Raw genomic sequence first — 24,350 nt, forward strand, 5'->3', positions numbered from 1 at the left:
TCCCTCCTGATCTGAGTGATGCTGGCACTCCTTAGCACGTGGGGAGAGGCAGGAGCTCTGCAGCAGTGGGGTGTTTGTGATGTGATCAGGGGCTGCAGGAAATCCTCCCATCAAATTCAACACTAGGGGATTGATTGCAGTGCCGGGGAGGCTTTTGGGGGGGCTGGGAGAATTTCTCATCTTCCCAGCAGCAACAATTGGTGTCTTGGAACGCTTGTCTTAGGTGAGTTTTCCATGGCTGGATGAGCTGGGTGGTGCTGCAGTGTCTGGGAGGGAGATCAGGGGTGGCTGGAGCAGAAGGTGCAGCCCCGGGTGCCCTGAGCATCCCCAGTGCTGGGGGTGAGCTCTTTGATGTGAGTGATGGAGCTCGGAACGTGTCCCCTCCTGGCTGGAGCTGCTTCCCCTGGGAGCTCTGCTGGCGCCTCTGCTGTTCAAAGCATCACATTTCTCAAATTTGGGACCAGTGCCACTGATTTCAAATAGCACCTCCAGGGGAGTGCCAGTCTGCTTGAGCAGGATTTTATGGGATTCAGGAATGGGTTGGGGTTGGAAGGGACCCTAAATCCCATCTCATTCCACCCCCTTCAGGGCAGAGACACCTTCCACTGTCCCAGGTTGCTCCAAGCCCCATCCAGCCTGGCCTTGGACACTTCCAGGGATCCAGGGGCAGCCACAGCTTCTCTGGGCACCCTGTGCCAGGACCTGCCCACCCTCACAGGGAACAATTCCTTCCCAATATCCCATCAATCCCTGCCCTCTGGCAGTGGGAAGCCATTCCCTGTGTCCTGTCCCTCCAGGCTCTTCACTGCAGAGCTTCCCTTGCCTGCCCAGGTGTTGGCAGCTCCCTCCCATCTCCACCATTTCTGATATTAAAGAGTAATTATGATCCTGGCATTTAGTGGCCAAGTCAGGAAGCTGCAGCCCCTGGGATGTGTTGGATGTGTCCACTTGGAGCTGGGCTGTGCTCTGAGGTGCCCAGCAGGTCCAAGTGCATCTATTCCCATGGGAGAAAGAATGATCCAGCTGCAAAGCAGAGCAGCCACTGGGGAGAGAGTGAGGAGCTGCTGATTGACCCTGGGAGGGTTTGGCCTGTGGTGTCTGGTGGGGCCACACGGGTTTCATCAGGGACTGAGGGCTCTGCTGGTTTTGGAGGTGTTTATCCCCTCCTTTCCCTGTCCTCTCTGTTGGTGTTTGCACCTGACTCAATGATCCTCACGGGTCCCTTCAAAGTCGGGACGTTCCATGATCCTATGAGATGTTACCCCAGAAAACAGGAGTTTTCTTGCTAAAAACTGCAACAGTTCAGCAGCTACAAACCCCCTAAACTTTATCCAAGCTACACCCTCAAATTAATGCAAACCAACCCCTTCTCCATGATCTCACCTGAGAAAGGCGTATCCTAAACATATAAATATCTTAAATACTCCCCCCTTTTCCCCTCCTGCTTTCCCTGGGGGAAGTGTAAATGCAGGATAAGCCCTGTCTAAGAAGATAAACCTTCCAGGGGCAGATCCAGCTCATCTCCCTTTCCCTGCAGTGTAGGGTGGATTTCCAGTGATGTGTAACAGTGCTGGGTTTATTTCCCCCCATGATGTGTAACTGGTTAAATCCTTCTCCCTTTGTCCCATGATTCTCAGACAGGATTTTAAGTGAGGGAGATCCCTGTCCAGGGATTTCTGGCCCATAGACAATGCTAAAGAGGCTCTCCCAGCACATGTCCCTGATCTGGTGTTGATTTTTCCAGTGAAGGATTTATTTTGATAAGAGTTGCTTGGGGAGGAGAGGGAGAGGGAATTCTTTGGTTGTATGAGGGAGTTCTGTGTTTAAAATGGAAATAAAAAAGAAATATGCTGTTTATATATCTCTACTTTTTGCCCAATCCCTGTCTTTTCTTTAATCTGAAGTTCCCAGCACAGTCTGGGTTTCTCTCCCAGTGCTGAGGGTGTTTCTCTGGGGACTGGGGATATTTGTGCAATCCCCAGCACTTGGAGGATTTGAGCATCTCAGCTGTGACTGTGAGAGAACATGTCTGATACATGAGAGCCTGGGGAGCCAAAAAATGGATTATTTCATCATTTAATGGGGAATAACTCCACCTTTGACCTGATTTGGTGAACTGAGAGCATCTGGAGGTGGCTCTGACTTCCTTGGCATCACCCAAACCAGAGATGAACCCAAATCCTGGTGAATGTTGTCATTGACGAACCTGGGAATGAGCCTCTTCTCCAAGGAGTGGATTTGTTAGCTGCCACAGGATCCAGGCTTGGATCCAGCATCCAGTTGCCCTCCAATCTCCTTTAACTCAAGGATCCTGAAGCAGCTCATGAGGACAGGAGGTTGAGGTGAGGCTGGGAATGGCTGTGTGTGTCTCAGAGCAGGATCTGGGACAAACCAGAGCCTGCAAACTTGTCCCTGATCTCCAGCTTCTGCATCTCCCCACGTTCCATGGGATTCCTTCTCCAGCTCTGGCCTTCATCAGCATGAGCTGTCCTAAAACACCGCCTCATATAAATCTATGTATTAAAAAAATCCCAATTCATAAGTGGACTGAATCCCAGGAAAAGTGGGAGCAGTTTGGGTGGTGTTAATTTAGGGGTTTGCCTCTGATTTTTGGGATGGGAGACGCTCCCTGCTCTGCCATGGGGATTGCTGGGATGTGCCAGGAGCAGAGCACTGAACCTGTCCCAACCCAGGGCTGCTCCCTCCTTCCTGCACAGGCTGGAAAGTCCCAAAACAGGACAGAAAAATCTGTGAGAAGTGGTTGTGCTCAAACAGAGCCTCTGGGAGATGTGGGGATCTTGCAGATCCCTGGGGATGGATGCTGAGCAGCAGGCAGGAGGTGGGAGGGAGGTGCTTGGCACCTTCTGGATGTCACTGCATGGATTTCTTTTGGATGAGCCCCTGTTCAGAGCAGATTTTATACAGATATTGCTTTAAATGTCGGCGGCATTTGGTGCAGAGCTGGGGAGGGTCGGGGTTGGGTTTGATGTGTTTCCCTCACATTGCCCTTCCTTCCCCACCAGGACACAAGTGGTGCTCTGCCTGGAGCTTTGCAGAAGGCTTGAAATGTGAGGTGGCCAAAAATTTCATGGATGAACTGACCAAGGAAGAGCCAGGCCCCAGGAATATGATGTGTGGGTTTGCCCTGTGCCATGGAGGACATGGAAAAAAGGATTATTTAGGTTGGCTGAGTCTTCAAACTGATGATTTTGTCAGTAACTTTCCCTCCTCGATCTCCTGCTTTGGTTTAAACTGAAAAGGGAGCTGGAATATTCCTCCCTGCACTTCCCAGCCCTATAAAGAACTGAAATCTCCTCCTGGAGTGATCCAGGTGTGACAGGATCTGTCACAGTCCCCAGATATCCACGTGCCACTGCAGCAAAGCTGGGGAGAAGAAACGAGTCCTTCCCTGTCCCCTGAATTTTGGGGGGATGCAGAACCCAGAGATGGACCAGAAGAGAGAGCAGCAGAAATCCTGCAGTGTCAGCAGGGTTTGTTTTGTTTGTTTCTTTTGGCATTTTGTTGTTTGGTTGGTTTTTTTTTTTTTTTTTTTTGTTTTGTTTGATTAGGTTAGTTTTTTTGTTTGGTTGGGTTTTTGTTTTTTGGGTTTTTTTGTGTTTTTTATTTGTTTTTTTGTTGTTGGTTGGTTGGTTGGGTTTTTTGGGTTTTCTTTGTTTTGTTTTGTTTTGTTTTGTTTTGTTTGGTTGGGTTTTTTGTTTTGTTGTTTTTTGGGTTTTTTTCTTTTAAATGTTCGGGGTGGATTTTGTGTTTGTTTCTGGCCCTGCTGGCTTTCATCGGGGATTTGATGTGCTGAGAGCCGGTGCCATCTAGGGGACAGAGAAGAGAACAGGGAACGTGTTTCACTCCCAAACCTCCAAAACGTGCTCCAACCTCCCGAGAGCCTCATCCCAATCCCTCTCCATCACCTGGGCACCGAGTGTGGAGAACCCCGGGCTCAGAATGGGAAGATGGTGGGTGCAGGGCTTGACTCAAGCTCAACCAGCCCCAAATCCTGTGTGGAAAGCAGAAATCATGGATTGGTTTTGGTTGGAAGGACCTTAAACCCCTCTCATTCCATGGGCAGGGACACTTCCCACTGTCCCAGGTTGCTCCAAGCCCTGTCCAACCTGGCCTTGGACACTGCCAGGGGTTTTCCCTTCTGCCCAAAACCAGGGACCCAAAAAATATTGGCAGAGAAGGTTTTCATGGAGTGGTTTGCTCCAAAGGGGACAGAGCCCTGTGAGCTCCCTCCCTGCAGCTCGATGTCCCAGAGCAGCGTTCCCTCCTCCTGCTGCTCTCCACAGGGACCTGTCCTGCTCTCCTTTAGGAAAGGTTTGCCCAGGAGTGTTTGCTCTGCATCCCTGCTGGGGAGGACCCAGAGGTGTTATAGGATCACTGAATTATTTAGGATGGAAAAACTCCCTGAGATCATCCAGTCCAACCATTCCCCCACCACTGACCCACATCCCCAAGTGCCACATCCACACAGCTTTTGAATCCCTCCAGGGATGGGGACTCCAGCACTGCCCTGGGCAGCTGGGAAGGGCCGGACGCCCTTTCTGTGAAGAATTTTCTCTAAATATCCAATCTAAACCTCCCCTGGCACAACTTGAGGCTGTTCCCTCTCCTCCTGTCCCTGTTCCCTGGGAGCAGATCCCAAATCCCCCCTGGCTGTCCCCTCCTGTCAGGGAGTTGTGCAGAGCCACAAGGTCCCCCCTGATCCCCCTTTTCTCCAGGCTTTTCCCCAGGCACCAAAGGGGGGGGGGGGGGGGCCTCTCTCTTCTGGATAACTCTATCTGAGCCCCCCAAATAAACCTCTCATCTTACTGCACACACCTAAAAACAGCCTCTTCCCAAACCTTTGGAAAAGGTGGATGGAAGACCAGTAGGTGGAAAAGCTGCATTTTCATTACTTTGAATAAGTAAAATCACCAAAAAGAATCTGGCAAATGGGTGAATACAGCCTCGAACCAGAGCTGCAGGGCTGAGGGATTTTTGTTGGAGACTTCACCTAAATCATTTTTTCCCCCCCTCTTTTTCCTATTTCACTTTCTTGGGGTTTTTCCCTAATTTCATCAGCCTTCCCTCTCTGGAAATCCTTTTGGCACCCACCACAGGCAGCTTCAGGGTGGACAGGAGGAGCTGCAGCCAAAAGTTTTCTGTCAGGGGCTTCTCTTCCACCACCTCATCCCCAAATGTCCCTTCCAGCTCATCCCCATCTCCCCAGGGCAGTCCCAGCTGAGCAGGACATCGGGAGGAGCTGTGGCCACATCTGATGGAGAACAGAGACAACTCCTGAGAGCCCTCCCAGGTAACCAAAATTTGTAAATTTGGTGACTAAAAGCTGCCTGTTGTCTGGGCAGGCTCCAGCAGAGGGAGTGTGGCTGCACGGATCAGGATTAAAAAGCTCCTCTCTTCAGCAAATCCACCTTTTGGAGATGAATTATTAGGATGTCTCCTTTGGATGGCGTTTTCCCGTGACATTTCCAATTGCTGCCCACCTGCTCAAACAGCAAAACGCAATGAGAGCCTTTCAAAATAGCAGAAAAGTTTCATTTTATTATTTTGTTTTCTATTTTAGGCAGGACTGATAAGGGGGGAAAAAAAAACCACCCCCAAATCCTATATTGGAGTTTTAAATCATAGGTAAATCGTTAATTTACATCCCAGGGGGATAGGGTTGGACCACAAGGCAAGGGATTAATTTTCTGGGAGATCCAACCCTCTCTTGGGTACCACATTCCCACTTCTATCTTTCTTTTGTTTGCTGGGTGATTCCGGGGTGATGTTCCTTGATGATCATCAGGAGCTTTTTTTGGGAGAGCCTCAGAGGGAAAGCAGGAGATGCTCACGGAGAGAAGGGGATGAGATCTGGGTCACTAAAACACCTCCGTTTTTGTTATTCCTCATCACAGCCACGGGAGCAGCACCGTGGCAGCTGCAGGGAAGGTTTGGATACCCCAGACCGGCTCATCCCGAATTTCCCTGGAGGTAAAATCCACCCTTAGAGATGCTCCTTAAAAGGTGGGAGTCCCAAGGGATTAATTTAATCCATCTGGGCAGGGAGAAATGTCAGCATCTGTGCTACAGGGAATATTGCCTCGGGATTCTGGTCCTGGAAACACCGGGAAGTTCAGGACGTTGGAGTTAATGAGATTTCTCCGAATTTGCATATTAATAACTGCGCCTGTTACCTCGCCATTAGACTTAATAGGGTGTAATATTCACAATTAATTGTTAATAAAATAGCCCCTTCACGGCCATTTGTACATGAAAATGGAATAATAGATCTGGGCAGCTCCTTCCTGAAGTGCTGGGAGGACTTTGGTCACCCCTCCCCTGCTGCAGGTGCAATGGGAATTTTTTTATTATTATTTTATTTTATTATTATTTTATATTATTTCGTGTTTTCTGCTTCCTGGCTTTGTTTGGCATGGATAATCTCCCTTGGGGTTCACCCCACCTTGCTCCAGCACCACCCCTGCTCCTCCAAACCTGTGCTGTCCTCTCAGCCAAAGGCAGAAAGCTCTAGTGAGTGCTGAGCTCAGGCACGCTGGCCATTTCCTCCCCTAATTGCCATTAAATGCAATTAGTGCTTCCCAGCTCGCCCCAGAAGCAGTGTCTCAGCAAGGTCACCGTGGCCTGGGGCTGGAGAAATGCTGCACCAAGATTTTTTGCTAGAAGAAGAATAATTATTTTAATTATTTCTTCACATGAAAATTGGCATTTTCCCTTCTGTCCTCCCCAAAGTCAACCCAAGCAAAGAATGTCCCCTCTGGATGCTTGGTGAGTGTCCCATGAGCCGGGAGTCACTTTCTGCCCCTGTTTTTGCAGGAATTTCGCTGCTCCCCAAGTTATGAGAGCAGCTCATTACATTGGAAAAATGGGGGGAAGGTCCCCTCAAGGAGTTCCCAGACCTGCAGGAGGTCTGAAAGGGAAAAGCTGGAGGTTGCATCCTACAGAAATGGGGTAGGATGAGACAGAGTGGGGTAAAGTCTGCTCCCTGGAGCTCTTGCAGGATTTTGAGGCTCTGCCAAAAGTCCTGGAAAGCCAGAACAAAGAGCCCAGGAAGCTCCTCACTTCTAAAATCACCTTTTTTTTTTCTCCCTCCTTCCTCTTCTGCCAGGACATGAACTCGACCTCTGTGCGTGAACCAGCGAGAGGAAAAAATCCTTCCCTGTCTCTCCTTAGTGCACAGGAGCTCCTTGCCATGATGTTCTCCCAAAGGCAGCCTCCAGGGAAGCTGGAAAAAAATCTCCAGGGAAGTTGGAAAAACACCTCCAGCCTGTCCCCCACCCCCTATCCTTCCTCTATCCCCTCTCCCAGGGGTGGGAGCAGATCTGTGCCTCGGGCACAGATTGTTTCGCTGAAATTCTCCCGACATCTGGCCACAGACTGCCTGAGCCGGTCCTCAGGGGGTGTTTTCATCCTTGGCTGAATTTGTCTGGGTTTGGAGACTGCAGAATCCGGCGGTTCCCGCAGCAGGGAGTTCTGCAGATCCCCTTTTCCTCCCTGGAAATTCCGGGTGTATTTGGCAAATCTCAGTGAGCTCCCACTCCTCAAGCCGTGCAGGGTTTGTGCATCAACCTCATCCCACCTTGGCTCGTCACTGCACTGGAGGGGCTGGGAAAAAAAAAAAAAAACCAAAAAAACCAACCAAACAAACAAACAACAACAAAAAAAAAACCCACCTGTCACGGAAAAAAAGAAAAAAAAAATAAATCCCGAAGCTCTTCCAGCACGTCCTGGCCTGGCGAGGAAGCTATTTTCACCAGCCTCCCACACACGCTGCGATGCTCGAGCAGCAAAGGAGGAACCCCAGCGCTAAGCACAGCTTTAACAGCCCTGGTTTAGCTCACCGGCGCTTTCCTTGCGGATGCTTTTTTTTTTCCTTTTTTTTTTTTCTTTTTTTTTTCTATTTTTTTTTCCTTTTCGGGAACATCTGCCCCAAAAATCCCTAGGGATCGGTGCCGGCTCTGCCCGGAGGTAATAATGCAGTGTTTGGCATCACTGAGATTGCAAGGTGTTTTTCCCAGGCTCAGCCCTCCAGGCTGTCCCCTGGGTGTCCTGGGATGAGATTCCCACCTCGCTCCCGAATCGCCGGGCTCGGGAATCGCGAACAGCTCCACGGTGACGTCCCCGCACCTCTCCCCCATCCCGAGGGATGCAGGACGGCCCCGCACTGTCCATCCTCCCGGGAAGGCAGCAGAGGGGCTGAATTCCCGAGGGAATGACCTTGGGAACAACCAGTGTCGTAGATGCCTGTGCTTCGCATCTTCCACCCCGGGAGGAGCAAACTGTGACTGACATCTGCTGCCCTGGGTTGAAATATCAGAGTGATCCCAGCTCCAAAGTCCCCATGGAACATTTGGTGGGGAGGGAAGTGGATGTGGGTCTCTCCATGTTCTTTCCCCTTTGTGGTTTTTTTTTTGTTTGTTTGTTTTTGTTTTTTTTAATATATATAGTCTCGGTTTTGGAATGGTAATTTGATCTTTAAGGATCTGCCTCTCCCTGGCTGTTTGCTGCTCCTCAGCGTGGAGCTGAAGGAACACGAGACCCGCTACAGGCCAGGAGTGCTGGGGAAAAAAAAACAAAAAAAACCCAAAAAACCAAAAAAAAAAAAACAAAACAAAAAACACCGAACGAGAAAAGAACCCCTCTCCTGTAAAATAATCCTTAAAAAAAAAAAAATCATGGGGAAGGGCGCCTTTCCCTGTGCCTGCCCTACTTGCTGGGTTCCAGGCTGCTTCTCCTGCCTCTCAGCGCTCCATGGCATCTCCTCAACTTCCAGCCTTTCCCTCCAGATCCTCACACGCTCCCCGCTCCCTCCCATCGCTGCAGGATCCAGCCTGGACCCCCCCGCCCCGCTCTTTGCTCCTCCCTGGGGCTCCGAGGAGCCGGGGACCATCTGGGTCCGTGCCCGGCAGAGGCGAGGGGAGGGCGGTAGGAGGGACGGGCGAGGCGGGGAGGGGAGAAGGATGCTCCGGGGGTGGCTCTTTGCTTCCTCGCCTGCCCGGAGCTCGCAGGGGATCGCCTGGAGGATGTCTCACCCCCTCGGCACAGGTAACTCCGGGACCCACCCCCCCGCCCCATCGCCGCAGAATGGGGATGCTACAAAAAGGGAGGGAAGGAGCCGCAATCCGGCTTGGATTGAAACAAAACTTCCAGGGGGAAACGGGGTTTGAAACAAAACACCAACAAAAAATAAAGAGGATGCAGGTTTGTGCGGGATGCTCGGAGCATCCAGGGAGGTGAGCCCTGCCCTGAAGTTTCCTTGTGGACGGCTGGGAAATACTTGCAGGGGTGGAATCCCGCGGGTGGCTCTCCGAGCCTCTCTGCTGTGCGTGCTGGTGATGCTCAGGCTCCGGCACCGAGCTGGGATGCCTGGGCTGTGCGTGGTACCCTGGGATGCTGCATGCCGTAGATCCCGCATCCCGTGGCTACTGACAGCCCGTGCGTGGCCACCGCATGCCAGGAGCAGGGATTTGCGGTCCCGGCTTTGAAGTTTGCGTGTTCCACGGGCAGGGGATGCAGCCGGCGGGGGCTGTGCCCGCACTGGAGCTGTGGGCTCGCGGTGTCGCATCCGCTCCCACATCTACAGAGGAGGCTCTGCAAAGGATTAAATGTATGGATGCAGAGGAGAAGTGCAACGGCAGCAGGCACAGCTCGGCAGGGAAACGCGATCCACAATCCGTTCTGTCTCCTGGAAAAGCACATGGATGGTCAGGGAGATTGTTGCAGGCAGCCCGTGCTCCTTCCCAAGTGGAGAGCGGCTCCCTCCGAAGCATCCCCCGGCAAAACGCGTGTCCTTAAGGAGACTTGGGAAGCGTCTTCCTGCCGAGCACGTGAGATGCAGCCGCAGCTTTGGGGAGCTGAGAGGGGTGGAGGGGGGTGGTGACGGTGGGGGAGAGGATGAGAGGATATTCGATTTTCTTCGCCCTGTTTGCGACAAGATGTTCTGGTTTGTCACTGGAGGTGTCACTGCTGGGGGAGCGCTGGAGCATGCTGCTGAGGGCCAGCCCCAGGAGGCTTCTGGAGCAGCACCTTCTCTTGGTGGAGAGCACAGAGCAGCAGCAGCCAGCTCGGGAACCGCTCCCAAATCCATTCATGACTGAGGAACCTCCCGCCCCAGCCGAGCCCGAGCTGCCGCCCTCCAACCTCACCAACGCCACGGACTGCGGCGAGGAGATCCTGCTCTATGGGGACACCGAGAAGGTCGTCATCGGGGCCGTGCTCTCCATCATCATCCTCACCACCATCGCCGGCAACGGGCTGGTCATCATCTCCGTGTGCATCGTCAAGAAGCTCCGGCAGCCCTCCAACTACCTGGTGGTGTCCCTGGCCGCCGCTGACCTGTCGGTGGCCTTCGCTGTCATGCCCTTCGTCACCATCACGGACCTGGTGGGGGGCGAGTGGCTCTTTGGGAAGGTGTTTTGCAACGTGTTCATCGCCATGGATGTGATGTGCTGCACTGCCTCCATCATGACCTTGTGCATCATCAGCGTGGACAGGTAAGGCAGGGCCTGGCTCAGGTGGGCTCTGATATTTGGGGTGTTTGGGGAGCTTGAGGGCAGCTAGAATTGTGTTCCTGCTTGGATCGGTGCTCCAAGGTGGTTTTTTGTTGTTTCTTTTTTCTCCTCAAGTGATGAGGGTTTTCTATGGGAATGCAGTGCTTCATTCCCATTGCAAGAGCTGGGGGTTCAGGGTGTTTTCTCAAGTAACTTCCCTAAGTTACTTCCTTAGTCTTCCCCTTTTGGCAGCTCCTTCATGTTGTTCCTGGGGAACAGCACCTGACCTTCTCCATGGAAGGTGCCTGGGCCATGAAACAATTCAAGAAAGCAGGAAAAAAACCCAGATGCACTTTGGAAATCCAGGTTCCAGGGCTTCTGGAGCCTATCCTGCGGGATTCTCTGCTGTTCTCTGGACTCATGCCTTGGCTAAGGATGTCAGCAGCTCCCCACACCCCATCCCAAGATCCCAAACCCCTTTGGTTTAGCTCAGTGAACACATTTGTGAGGATTTGCTGGCTTCACCTCCCACACCTGGGGTTGGAAGAGAAAGGCTAAGCCTGCCTGGCAAAGTGGCCAGGCTTGGACAAGTCAGCACCTTGGTGGCTCTAATTTTAGCAGCTGCGTCATCGGGACCATGGTGCTGACGAGCCGGTGGCCGGGGCTGACGTGTGCTGGCATCTCGGGGGTCACTTTGGGCTGAGCCAGCACTGCTGGGCTGGGCTGCTTTGGGAGCAGCAGCTCAGGGAAGGGACACATCCCACATCTGAGATGTGCCCTTTCAGCTGTGCCACCTCCCTGGTCACCTCTGCAGGTGTGACAGCAGGTGACAAAGCAGAAAGGACAGAGAAAACCCTGCTGCTGCTTGACATCCTCCCCAGGGCACACCAGCAGCGAGTCCTGCTCCCGAAGCCTTCATCCCCACCATCCACTGCTCCCCTGGGAGCTGCAGATCCACAGCCCTGGGCAGCTCAGAGCTGCTGGGAGAGAGAAAAACCCCTGCCAGGCCACAGGCAAGGTTCAGCTCTTCTGCTGAACTTGCTTTCTTTTAATAATTTTCCTGTTGGGAAAAAAAAAAAAAAAAAAGAGCAGGTGTGCTCAGAGCTGGCAGGAGCCTGAATCTGTGAGAGGGAAAGGATGAAATGCAGGAATGGAAAGTGTCAGTGCTTCCTCCCGGTGGGAGAGGAGCAGGGAATTGGCTGCACACTAACTAGACTGGCTTTGCTTGAAAATTTCCTTCTCCTCCTTCTCCTTCTCCTTCTCCTTCTCCTTCTCCTTCTCCTTCTCCTTCTCCTTCTCCTTCTCCTTCTCCTTCTCCTTCTCCTTCTCCTTCTCCTTCTCCTTCTCCTTCTCCTTCTCCTTCTCCTTCTCCTTCTCCTTCTCCTTCTCCTTCTCCTTTTGCCTTGCCTTCTCTTTTCCTTTTCCCCCTTTCCCCCTTTTCCCTCTTTCCATTTTCTCTTTTTCCCTTTCCCCTTTCATTTTTCCAAGCATGTCAACAACTCTCCCCACCCCATCCGTACACCCCAAAAACCCAATACGTGCAATCCTTCTGTTTCCTTTTCTTTCCTTTTCCTTTCCTCCTTCCTCCCTTCCACTTTCCCTCCTCTTCCTCTTCCTCTTCCTCTTCCTCTTCCTCTTCCTCTTCCTCTTCCTCTTCCTCTTCCTCTTCCTCTCCCTCTTCCTCTCCCTCTTCCTCTTCCCATTTCCTTCCCCTCTTTTCCCAACCAACCAATCCCACCCCATCTCATCCCATTCCTTGGAGCAAGAATTTTCCAAAGACACACACACACAAATAGGAGAGATCTTTCCCCAAAAACCCTTGCCATGGATCCCACCTCTCCATCGTGTCCCTCCCCATCCAACATCGCCATGCTGGGGAGCAGATCCACATCCAAGGACAACGTGCAGGCAGATCCTGAGTTTGATCTCTCTTAGTCTTTCCTGGGAAGGAGACAGAGAAAAGCTGTGTCCCAGGAGGTTGTCAAAGAGCCTGAATTTTCTGTGCTTGTCCCTCATGTGCTGGCACAGGAGCTGCACCGTGATCAGTTTGCTCCCAGAACTTCATCCTCTCCTCACCACAGGCCTGATGGGGAAGTTGGGTGGTTGCAGGGCAGTTGCCTGGAATGTGTTTGCAGCTGGGAAAGGAGAAAAACTGCAAGGACTGAGCAGAGGGAAGGGACTGGATAGTCCCTCCCGTGGTGCCCACCCAGCTCTGGGTGGGAGGAAGGGCGACCTGCAAGTGCAGGGGGCTTGTGGGGTCAATCTGTGCTGGAGCTTGAGGAGGGAATGGGAATTACTGGGATGTCCTTTGGTGCACATTAGAGGAGGAGATGACTGGGATGCTGTCCTGCTGCTTTCCCCCTCAAGGATCCCCAGGAATGGGTTGGGAGTTTTGTGAATCATCCCAGGGCAGTGTCTCCAGCATCCTGTGCAGCATCACTGCTCCACATCCACCCAGCGCCCTCAGGCAGTGTGTGGAGATGGATTGAGGATCCCGGATCATGCCTGGATCTCCACTTCCCCCCTGAGCCTGGGATGGGCAGGATTTTTGGTTTGACTCTTCATGGAAACATCTCCAAAAGCACAATTCTCAATTCCTGTGCTGATACCAAAAAAAAAAAAAACCAAAAACAACCCAGAAGCTCAAGGGGAGCTGAGCTTGCAGAGTTCCTGAAAAACCTTCTCCAAAAGAGATGAAACTGTTATCTTAGTGAGGATCCAACCATGGGGACCACCTCTTCCTCCTGCCCTGTGAGGAAGAAGAGGAAAAGCCCTGGTTCTTCTCAGAAATAGAAATATTTCCTCTGGTTCTGTCCTGAATCCAACTTGGTCAGCACTGTCAGGCCTCTTCCTGCCAAGGAGGAGGCCCTGTTTTTATTGATGGCTGAAGTGTCCTCAATATTTCGCTTAGCTTAGATGGAAAAGCTACTTGGTTTGCCCAGGATGATGAGGACTATTAAAATGTAGGCTGCCGTTATTGATTATTAATGTCGAGGCTTCCTAAAAGCCTCTCGATTGAAGCTGGTAGAACTAATCTTGTCTGAAGCGAGATTTGATTGATTTCCTTTGAAATCAGAAAAGAAAAATGCTGGAAACATCCATCTTCCTCTTATATTTTCCTTATGTAAAAGCCTGCCAATGTTGCAGATTTTTTAATGTCACAAACCAAAAACAAACCAAAAGAAAAAAAAAAATCCCCGCTTTTGGCTGCTCAGCTTTGATGAAACTCTCCATAAAAATGCCAAGGAGCTGACAAAAGGAGCTCCCCAAAGCCCACACATCACTTCTGGCATTCCTGGTAGAGAAAAAACTCTCCATCCATTTCGCAGGCAGCTCTGCTGGGGCTCTCCCCTTTCCCTGGCAGGTATTTTCCACCCCAAATCAGATTACATGCCCCAAACTGGGGTCACCCTCAGTAAAAGGATGCCTCCCAAAAGACAGTGGGATGAAAACCACACAGCATTTTGCTGGATTGTCTTTCCCATGTCCTTCATCCAAATGTTTCCCAGGCTGGGTAGATCCCTGCTCTGTATCTGGGATGGATCCCTGGGATGCTCCAGCAGCTCTGACTTAGGGCATGTGCAGGTGTAGGAGCCTCCAGCTGCCTTTTGTTTCCTCCTCTCCTTTAGCAGGATGAGGCAGGAATGGCATCAGGTTGGAAATCAAGGAAAGAACTTATTTTGGCTGCAGATGGAATTTTACAACAAAGGGGTAAATTCCTTGTGGGGTCAAGGAAACCCTAATTCTGGGCTCGTTTGTCCTCCTGTGTGAGTGGGGATTCACCTTTTCCCAGTTCACCAGCTGCAGGATGGGGAAAAGGGCTCCTCAAAGAGGTTTGGGTGATTTTTATTATTTAACCCCTGCCATAATGATCCAACAGTTGAAGGGGGCCTAGAGGGAAGCCAGAAAGGGATTTTTCATCAGAGAATGTAAATACAGGACAAGGGCAGGGTTAGATGGGATATTGGGAAGGAATTATTCCCTGTGAAGGTGGGGAGGCCCTGGCACAGGGTGCCCAGAGAAGCTGTGGCTGCCCCTGGATCCCTGGCAGTGTCCAAGGTCAGGTTGGATGGGGCTTGGAGCAACCTGGGATAGTGGAAGGTGTCCCTGACCATGGCAGGGGTGGGAGTGGGTGGGATTTAAATCCCTCCCAACCCAGCCCAACCCAACCCAACCCAACCCAACCCAACCCATTCCATGATTCCTGTTGAGTGTAGAATAAACTCTCTGAATTGGCTCATCCATGGGGTTTGCTGGTGCAGCCCAGCCTGGGGCAGATCTCCCAGCCCACAGCCAAGGGGCTGCAGGATCTGCAGGATCAGGGATGTGGCAGGAATTTAATGGGATGTGTGGCTGCACCATCAGCTCAGCACGGCGGGAGCCCTGCAAATCCACACCAAGCACCCACAAATCCTGGGAATTGCCTTTTGTTACCTGATTACCCCTAAACTTGATTAGCAGCACGACACACGCACACAAAGACAAACTGGAAAAAAAAATTCAAAGGGAGAGGATTACACTCGAATTGCACAGCCTGTCAGTGGCACCTCGCCTCATGTAAACCCTGCCTTATTTTGAGGACTTCCTGCTGGCTTCAAAATTATTACAAAGACCTCAAAATGGCCCCATTTCCTCCAGCAGTGGCTGCAGGAGGCACCCGCAGATGAAATGTGTCAGCTTTGCCTGCTTGTTAAACCTTGTCACCGAGTGTTTTCCTCGCTTAGGGTGTAAATTCCTTGAAGTTTCAGCAAATCCCAGGCGGATCGTCTTCCAAAGAAACTGGGTAATAACATAAGAGAGGAGGGCACACAACACAGCAGGGATTTATTGATGAAGTTCTTGGCTTGGATATGTAGAGAGGTGATTTTTGGGGATGTTAATTTGGGAATTGCAAGAGCAGAGCAGGGTTTTCTCCCAGCCTGGCCCCATCAAGGGCCATCAGGAGAAGCTGTGGGTGGTCCATCCCTGCAAGTGTCCAGGTTGGATGGGCTTGGAGCCTCTTGGGATAGTGGAAGGTGTCCTTGCACATGGCAGGGGGTTGGAAATGGATAATCTTGAGGACTCCATCCAACCCAAACTATCGTGGAATTCTCGAACATAGATGGTCACAGAGAGTTTTGGTTGGTTCCTGTGACTAAGGCCAGCTTAAAAAAAAAAAAGAATACAGAGGAAAATAAGGAAAGAATAACTCGGTGAATGAATTCAAAACCATTTTATCAGGGAGGCAGGGGAGAAGACTTTAGTCTCTCAATTGATTTATCAGTCAGGAGGGAAGGAGAAATTAAATTTTTTTTGTATTTTATTTCCATCTTCTAATCTTGGGGGACGATCTGGAAAAGTGAAATAATCAGGGAAGAGAAAATCTCCTAACACGGTAAGCCTGTCAGGAAAAAAAAATTATACAGCGGAGGTAAAATTCTCCACAGATATTTTCTTTTTTTTTTTTTGTTCTGCTTTCAGCAGAAAGTGCTCATAGAGCTGCTGTTCTCACTGCCCCTCTGGAGTGACACTGCTTATCCAAGAACAATTAAGAGGTGATGTGTTCCTGCCTAAAAATTCCTGGCAGCAGGAAACTGGAATCAAAAAGGCTGTAACAGAACAGAAATCCATATGACTGGCTCAAGGTTTTTGCTGGATTGATTGGAGCTGAGTCGCAGGCAGATGTTTTCCAGGGGGAGCATTGGCTGATAGCAGCCAACTCCTCCCCAGATTTATTGCTTTACAATTCTAATTTACCAACAGCTGACACAATTTCTTTATCAAACAAACCCCTCCAATAAAAGTCAGGATGGTTCACGTTTACACCCCATGGCACAATGAGGAACTGATGGTGGGTGCAGCCTCCAGCTCCTTTCAGGCAAAATAATAAAGTAACTCCTAACCCAAGGGGCCAGGGTTGGGGAATCTGTGGGTCACCAGGTGTTTTTGGGATCTCTTTCTCCAAACTCCACTCATTTTCCTCTTGAGGGAGAGCTGGACTCCATCACTTCAGCAGCTACTGGCTGTGCAAGCGAGCAGATGGCTCCATCTCCTTGGGTCACTCCTATTTGAGATTCCAGAGGTCAGCAACTTTCAGGGAGTTGTGCAGAGGCACAAGGTCCCCCCTGATCCTCCTTTTCTCCAGGCTGAGTCCCTTTCCCAGCTCCCTCAGCTGCTCCTAGTGCTCCAGACCCTTCCCCAGCTCGGTTTCCTTCCTTGGACACTCTTCAGACCCTCAATGGCTTTTTTTTTTGTCGTGAGGGGCTCAAAAACTGTCCCCAAACAGCAACGTGCACTCTCCTGCTTGCAGGGCTCATCCAGACACATCTTTAAGTCTTCTCAAAGGCAAGATTATTTCTTGGTCTCCCAGGGCCATCTTAACTGCAGTTTGTATTTCTTCACCAACAAATAAGAGAAGGCTGTTGTGCTTCCCACTTCCACATTAAACACTGCTAGGAGTTATTTCTTTCATCTGGAATCAGTCCTGTTGAACATGAGTGGGCATCACTCACCCCACTCCTGGGTGTATCCTTGGGAAGGGCGACACTCTGGAGTGAGTTACGTGCCAGGGCTGGAAGCTGTTGCATGATCTCTGTACGGAATAGTTCTGGTGGAAAAATGAAATTCTTAAAGCATTTTTTATTCCTGAAAACTAAGCTTTTTAAAGCATTTTCATTCCCCAGGGGACCATGGAGAGTTTAGACTGCACTCATCACTTCAATGACAGCTGGTGTTATGGACTCCCCATCCCTGGAAGTGTTCAAGGCCAGGCTGGTCAGGGCTTGGAGCAACCTGAGATAGTGGAAGGTGTCCCTGCTCATGGCAGGGGCCTGGAATGGGATGGTCTTAAGGTCTTTCCAATCCAAACCTCTCTGTGATTCCACATGTGGGGTGATTGCAAGAAAGCGGGGAATAAATTGTGGTGTTTAGTCAAGAGATCACAGAACCAAAGAATCACAAGTTTGGAAGAGACCTTCAAGATCATTATGTCCAACCCATTCCCTAACCCCTCAAGTAAACCACAGCGCCGAGTGCCACATCCAATCTTTTTTAAACACATCCATGGATGGTGACTCCATCTCCCCGGGCAGAGCACTCCAGTACTTTATCACTCTTTCCATGAAAAACTTTTTCCTAATATCCAGTCTAATTTTCCCTTGATGCAACCTGAGGCTGTGTCCTCTTGTTCTGTGAGCTGCTGCCTGGAGAAAGAGACCAACCTCACCTGAGCACAGCCACCTTTCAGGGAGCTGTAGAGAGTGATAAGGTCACCTCTGAGTCTGCTTTACTCCAGGATAAACAACCCCAGCTCCCTCAGTCGTTCCTCATAGGATTTGTGTTCCAGAGCCCTCACCAGCCTCGTTGCCCTTCTCTGAACGCTCTGAACGCGCGATCACGTGCATGGGGAGATTTTCATTTGGTGAAAAATTGGTCCTCTGAGGGCCAAAATCCTCTCACAGCTGGTTAGGAGTGAAAACCACCCACCGGCACCCACTCCTAACCCCTGCCAACTCCTCCTCCCCGCAGGTACCTGGGCATCACGCGGCCGCTGACCTACCCCGTAAGGCAGAACGGGAAGCTGATGGCCAAGATGGTCTTCATCGTGTGGCTCCTGTCGGCCTCCATCACCCTCCCTCCGCTCTTTGGCTGGGCCCAGAACGTGACGGTGGAGCGGGTGTGCCTCATCAGCCAGGACTTCGGCTACACCGTCTACTCCACGGGCGTGGCCTTCTACATCCCCATGGCCGTCATGCTAGTGATGTACAGCCGCATCTACAAGGCGGCCAAGGTCAGTGCCGAGAAGCACCGCTTCATGAACTTCCCCAAGCACTACGAGGAGGAGGGCGTCTACTGCCTCGAGGCTTCCTCCAGCCGCGTCCACCACAGCTCCCGGCGCACCAAGGCCGTGGAGGAATGCGCCACGCTCTCCAAGCTGCTCCGGCAAGACCGCAAGAACATTTCCATCTTCAAACGGGAGCAGAAAGCCGCCAGGACCCTCGGTATCATCGTGGGGGCCTTCACGTTTTGCTGGCTACCCTTCTTCCTGATGTCCACGGCGCGGCCGTTCATCTGCGGCATCCGCTGCAGCTGCATGCCCCTGAGGCTGGAGAGGACTCTGCTCTGGCTGGGCTACACCAACTCCCTCATCAACCCCCTCATCTACGCCTTCTTCAACCGGGATTTGAGGACTACTTTCTGGAACCTGCTGCGCTGCAGGTACAGGAACATCAACCGGAGGCTCTCGGCCGCCAGCATGCACGAGGCGCTGAAAGCCACGGAGAGGCATGAGTGCATCCTGTAGTGCCTGAGCCGCTGGCTTCTGCCTCTCCATGCTGGGTTCCTCGCTTCCCTGGACTCCCAGGGGCTGGCAGGAACCTTCCAGACGTTGTCACTGAGAGTGACAGTCCTTCCTCTCACCCTGTGAGGAGCCGCAGTTTTCCTCACCCTGGGAACAAGTGGAGGGAACTTTGGGAACGGCTCTTCCTTCTCACTCTGCTCCAGGTGGGAGTAAGACCTGGGAGGGTTCAAGGTCTACCAACGACTGTGGGCAAGTCACACCACCTTTCTGTGCCTCAGTTTACCCATCTGTTATTAAAGTTTAAAAAAAAAGGAAAGAAAAGAAAAGAAACTGGCCCAGCCAACCAACCAAACAAAAACAAAAAAACCCTAAAAACTTGATAAAACTGTGGCTCTCCACCTTCAAAAAGGGCTCTAAGGTCTGTGGAGGGCATACAAAATCCTGTGTAAAGACAACATTGGCTGCACTTCTCTGTGGAACCTGACAGCAGCTCCATTGTACATCCAAGCCTCCATGCCATCCCAGCTTATCCGAACCCTTTTCCCCGATGTAATTGCATTTCACACTCTGAGCTCATGTCCAGGTTTGCACGTCAGAGCAGAAATACCAACGACTTCGTTTCCCCCCAACACTGTAGCACTGCAGCACTTGAAGGAGACGAATTTGCAGGATGAAACACAAACCAACACGGAGTTTCCTTTATGGTTGGATAGGGAAGTTTGACGCCTCCTCCTCATCAGGGCAATGATCAGAGAGCAAAGCCAGTTGTGTTTATTGGGTTGTACTGTAATTCATTCCCAGACAAGTGACGTGTGTTCATCATTTGTGGCTAATTGACTCCATAAAAGCACGCTTTGGTTGACAACAGAAAAAAGCATATAATTTCCCTGACAGCTTTACGGTGTTTCAGTATGATGTCCAGCAAGCTTGAAAAAATACACTGAATGATGTTATCTTTTTCATAAAAAAAAAAAAAAAAAGAAACAGAAAAAAGGTTTGGTTTCCTTATTTTGGTGTAGAATCTTTGATCTCTCTGACTTGAAAGTGTCTCTTCACTTTTTTGTGGTGGTGGGACTTGTTTTCCTGCAGTTGTCTTTTCTCATGATCAGCATTGTAGCATCAAACTTGCAGCCCCACAAACCTTTACCTGTTTGATCATAGAATCATAAAATCCTAGCATGGTTTGGGTTGGAAGGAACCTTAAAAAAACATCTTAAAAAGCATGGGCAGGAACACCCTCCACTATCCCAGGCTGCTCCAAGCCCCATCCAGCCAGGCCTTGGACACTTCCAGGGTAGTTGATGTCTGCTCCAGTTCCTGTTGAACATCTCTGGGTTTTATTGTCAAAGCCAGATTGCTCAGAGGCTCAGGGAAAGTTCTTTGTAGTCCTCTTTTTACTCCAGATTTGCTTTATCTGGCACGACTGGTGTAGTCCCACCTCTGGCACCACAGGAGCTCTGAAGCCTTCATCCATATCCGAGCTGGTTGTTGGATGTCCTGGCGGGGTTTGGCTTAGCAATCAATATTTCTCCTTTGATGTGTTTTGTGTTCTCATTTTGGCCTCTTCTCAGCAGCCATTTCTACCCTGTCTTATTTCAGACCTGCCCTTTTTCTAGAGAAATGTGATTTCCAGTTTGGACTGGTGGGTCACAGCAGGGAAAGCAGCTCAAGCCCACAGGGAATGTCCCGAGGGACTGCGAGGTCAGACACAGCGATGTTCCCAGATGTCCTCTGAGCTCGTGTTCCTCACAGATGGAGTCAGAAATGCACAGAGGAGCAGGGGAGGTTGTAGCTGCTGTCTTCAGGGGAAGATATTTTAAGACAGAGCAGGGATTTGAAGGAGAACCTAATCAGGAATGATCCTAAAGGATTTAACTGGAGTCCCAGGCACCACATCTGTAGGGCACGCTCTGACTGCCCTGCTCAGGACCTGCTTCACAAAACCAACCCCTTTTTCTCCCAGAAAACACTCCAGGCCAACATCTCCTCTGTCACAACCTCTCAGCAGCAGCTGTCACTGCTTCTGTCCTGCCACGGGGACACGAAACTCCTGCAGGCTCCCATCTCCTCCCTCGGCTCCTCCAGCTCCTTCCCTGCCCTTTTGACAGAGCTGTCTGGAGAAAAACTGACCAGCTGCTAATTCAGGCTGTCTCGGCAGGGTGGAGAACCCCAAGACAGCCCAGCTCACATCCAGCAATAACAGAATCTGGTTGTGCAGCTGCAGCGTATTCATTGCTGTGCCTGAGGTCACTGTTTTACTTATTTTCTGTGTTAGGGTTTTTTAAACTGCCTTTAAGAAAATCAAAATTTTGCCTAATTCCTCTTAACATCCTTATTCTGATGGCATTTCTGTCACTCCTTGAAAGTATTCTGCAACAGACCTATGAAACAGTGTTTCACTTTTTGAATGAAATCGTACCAAATAGTTGTTTTTTCTGGTTTGAGGGCTCTTCAAGAATTAAAAGAGTAAGGGAAATAATAGGATTCTGGATGATCTAAACCCCAAAGTATTTCCAACCAAGGGATCAAGCAAAATGGTTTATTTGTCTCAAAAAACCCCAAAAAACCAAAAACAAAACAAACAAACAAACAAGTGTTTGCCTTGACTTGGAATTGAATGCTTTGTTGCACTCGAGGCTTACCTGATAAATGCTTCTACAGCTTAAAATGAAAATATGAAGGAAAAAAATTAAAAGGAAATCTTCCCTCTCAGAAACAATTCCAGAAGCTTGCATCCAAAAGTCCTTTAAAAATAAAGGCAACAACTCCACTAAAACAACGCATTTTCCTCCAAAAAATAATGAGATAGGTTGCTTTTCCCAGTAGTGATTGACTCAAGCTTTGAGACATCAGCCTAAACTCTGTTTTTTTAACTCCCCATGATCAAATTGTGTTTGGGTTAAATAAAATAATGTGCATCCAAAACCACCAGGGCCTTTTCCACACACGAGTGAGCACCAAGCACTTCGTTAAGCCAGTCAAGATCTTTGTAGATGAGCCACTAAATCATGCTGAAAATACTCTGTGAGCTTTTTGGGGTTTTTTGGTTTGTTTTTTTCAATCAGACAGGAATCAATGCTTTTGCTATCTGAAAAAAAAAAAAACAAACAAACCTACCTGGCTTAAAAATAAATCTGAGCCATTTTGAAACTGATTTTAACGCACACACACGTGTGCCTAAGCAAACTACGAAGAGAAATTAGCTCTGAAAGAGTCCATATTTAAGCAAAGAAAATGAGTTCGAGGAGAAAATCACCAATTTAGGACGAAAGAAACTTTTGTGGACAATGAGAGATTCCCAGCAGGCCAACAGCAAGACAGTGGAAAAGAATGAGGAGCCTCAGGCAGAGAAAATTGAACTAATTCAGGCATTAAATGAGTAAGTCTCCAGTCAGCTTTTTATTCCATTCCCTGTGCAGGGGAAATACAAGAACACAGCCAGGGAGATCTGGGGAGAAAAGGCATTTTTGAGAAACCCTCCAGAGAGGTTTGTAGGGTTTTGATAACGACTCTGAGCAAAGACAGGCAAGGGATGTAAAGCCCAAGTAGTAAAATCCTGTGTTTCTCCCCAGAAATCCTGAATCTTCCCTCTCTGAGCTCAGCACTTCAGGGACTGACAGGCAGAGCTGGAAACTGTAATAGGGTGGTGCTTTGTACCACTTAATTAGTGGTTTGTTTGGAGGGGTTTTTTTGTCTTTATTTAGAGCTAGGATGAAAAAAAAAAAAAAAACCACGAAGGAAATGAATTTTCTTGTGTTTGGTCTTGGTTGTTTATTTAATCTTTTTTAAAGCATAGAAAGTTCAGTAATACTTCTAGCCACCAGCTAGAAACGAGCAAAATGGAGATGAACCCAGCTAGCTGCAAGGTCTCTTAAAACTAAACATTCCAATAGAGAATTAACACCTATATTATTTATACTTTTGACCCAATAACCAAATTCCTGTGACACTCAGTGCAGCACTAACTATCCAACCAGAAACTACTGCCTGAAACCACGAAAAAGAAAAATAAAGGGTACCGAAAAGAGACACTACCCAAAATCCTCCATCTTGTCCCACAAAAGACAAATAAAAACCTATAAATTCCAAACCCTTGGGAAAAAATTCCAAACCCAATGTCCTAGAAAAACCTCAAATTCCAAACCCTTTGCCCTGTGAAAGCACATTTCTATTTAACTACACACCCACGACTTTAACTCCATCACTCAAATTTGGAAACCTTCTCCAAGGCCTCAAATCAAAAGCGGTGTTCTCCGGAGGGTCAGTGCCAGAAAGCACAGAAAACCCCCAAAAAATCCCAGATTTCTGGGATCCAACAGAGATTTGCAGAGGCAGCTCAGCAACCCCAGCCCTGTTCCCCCTCCCCACGGGAGTCCTGCCACCTCCTCCATCTCCTGGGGACCAAGGAATCCCAACCACATCAGTCTGGAAGATGATCCAACCTGGAGCACAGAGCAGTGCTGGATTCTGACAGAGCCAGACCAACAAAAACGTTTGTGCAATCCTTCCCTGTCCCACCAATTAAAGGTTCAGCAACTTTCTGAGCCAGGAGCACTCCTGGAATGTTTATTAACCTCCGATGCCTGCTCTCCTTCCTTTCTATTTCATTTTTTTCCCCACTCTGTCATCCCAAGATAACGAGTTCCACAATTTAATAACTTTTTAGGCGAAGGAGTCTTTCCCTTCCCTTTTTTAAGCCAGCTGCTGAGCTCTTTAGGCTCTGGCTGATCCCTGCCTCAAGAAGGAGGATGAGTGATCACCCCTGTTCCCCCTCTCCAGCCCAGTTAGGATCTTGCAGCCCTTTGTTAAGTTCTTCTTTTTCAAACAAAAATCTGTTCAATCCATAGCTCCTTTTCCAACAGTAGGAGACACTTTGGGAAAAATATTAGGACAAGGACAGCCTGGATCATGTGCTTTCCCACCCTTTGCTATGTTCAAGGCATCAAACCATATTTAGTCCAGGAAATTCCCTGTTTAGCCACAATTTCTGGGCAAGGCTCAGTGTAACCCTCTGTTTTTCCACAGGGAATGCCCAATCTTTTATCTGGGATTGGATAACCCAACATCAGAGCCCTGGGTGAGCAGGACCTGGTGCCCAGGGCACTGCTGAGCTTGGCAAGCAGAAGGGTGATGGTGGCAACTGAGGGGGATTTTGGCAAAACTCAAACCTCAGTTTCAGGAACCTGACCTGCTTCTGAACCTGACTTTGCTTTGAGCCTGGCACAGATTCAGAAGACTCCAGGCCGCCCTTCCAATTTCAGTATTTTAGGATTTGGATGATTTGTCTCATTTCCCACTTGATTTATCATCCAGATTGTTTTGGCAAGATGATTTACAGATCTCTGACCTGCCATGTGAAAAAGCTCCTGCTATTTTGAGTCTCGTGTCAATAAAACTGAAAGGCAGCCACAAGACACTTTCCATCTGTGTCCTTAGGTAAGAAATGGGTTTTATTCTATATTTTATTGCCATTTTAATCCAGAAATGTTTCATGTTCGCTCTGCAAGATCTTTAGGAGCCTGAGTATTCCTTTTCCCTGTCTTGTGCATTACTCTGAGATTGAG

General features: G+C 49.6%; 1 protein-coding gene across 1 annotated transcript; it reads left to right on the plus strand.

Moving 5' to 3' along the window:
• The first annotated feature begins 10,002 nt into the window (after positions 1–10,002).
• LOC134044176 (5-hydroxytryptamine receptor 7-like) lies at positions 10,003–20,081 on the plus strand. Its single transcript, XM_062493285.1, has 2 exons — positions 10,003–10,511; positions 18,015–20,081. Exons 1-2 carry the CDS (start codon positions 10,003–10,005, stop codon positions 18,787–18,789), a joined length of 1,284 nt encoding a protein of 427 aa, XP_062349269.1. The 3' UTR covers positions 18,790–20,081.
• The last annotated feature ends 4,269 nt before the right edge of the window (positions 20,082–24,350 follow it).

This window comes from Cinclus cinclus, chromosome 5 (assembly GCF_963662255.1).
Source record: "Cinclus cinclus chromosome 5, bCinCin1.1, whole genome shotgun sequence".
Taxonomy (NCBI): Eukaryota; Metazoa; Chordata; class Aves; order Passeriformes; family Cinclidae; genus Cinclus; species Cinclus cinclus.

Bases quoted from the DNA above. Each gene is read 5' to 3' on its own strand.
- LOC134044176 (XM_062493285.1), top strand. From the start codon at position 10,003: ATGCTGCTGAGGGCCAGCCCCAGGAGGCTTCTGGAGCAGCACCTTCTC. The intron at 10,512-18,014 runs GTAAGGCAGGGC...TCCTCCCCGCAG, and splicing joins TGCATCATCAGCGTGGACAG to GTACCTGGGCATCACGCGGC.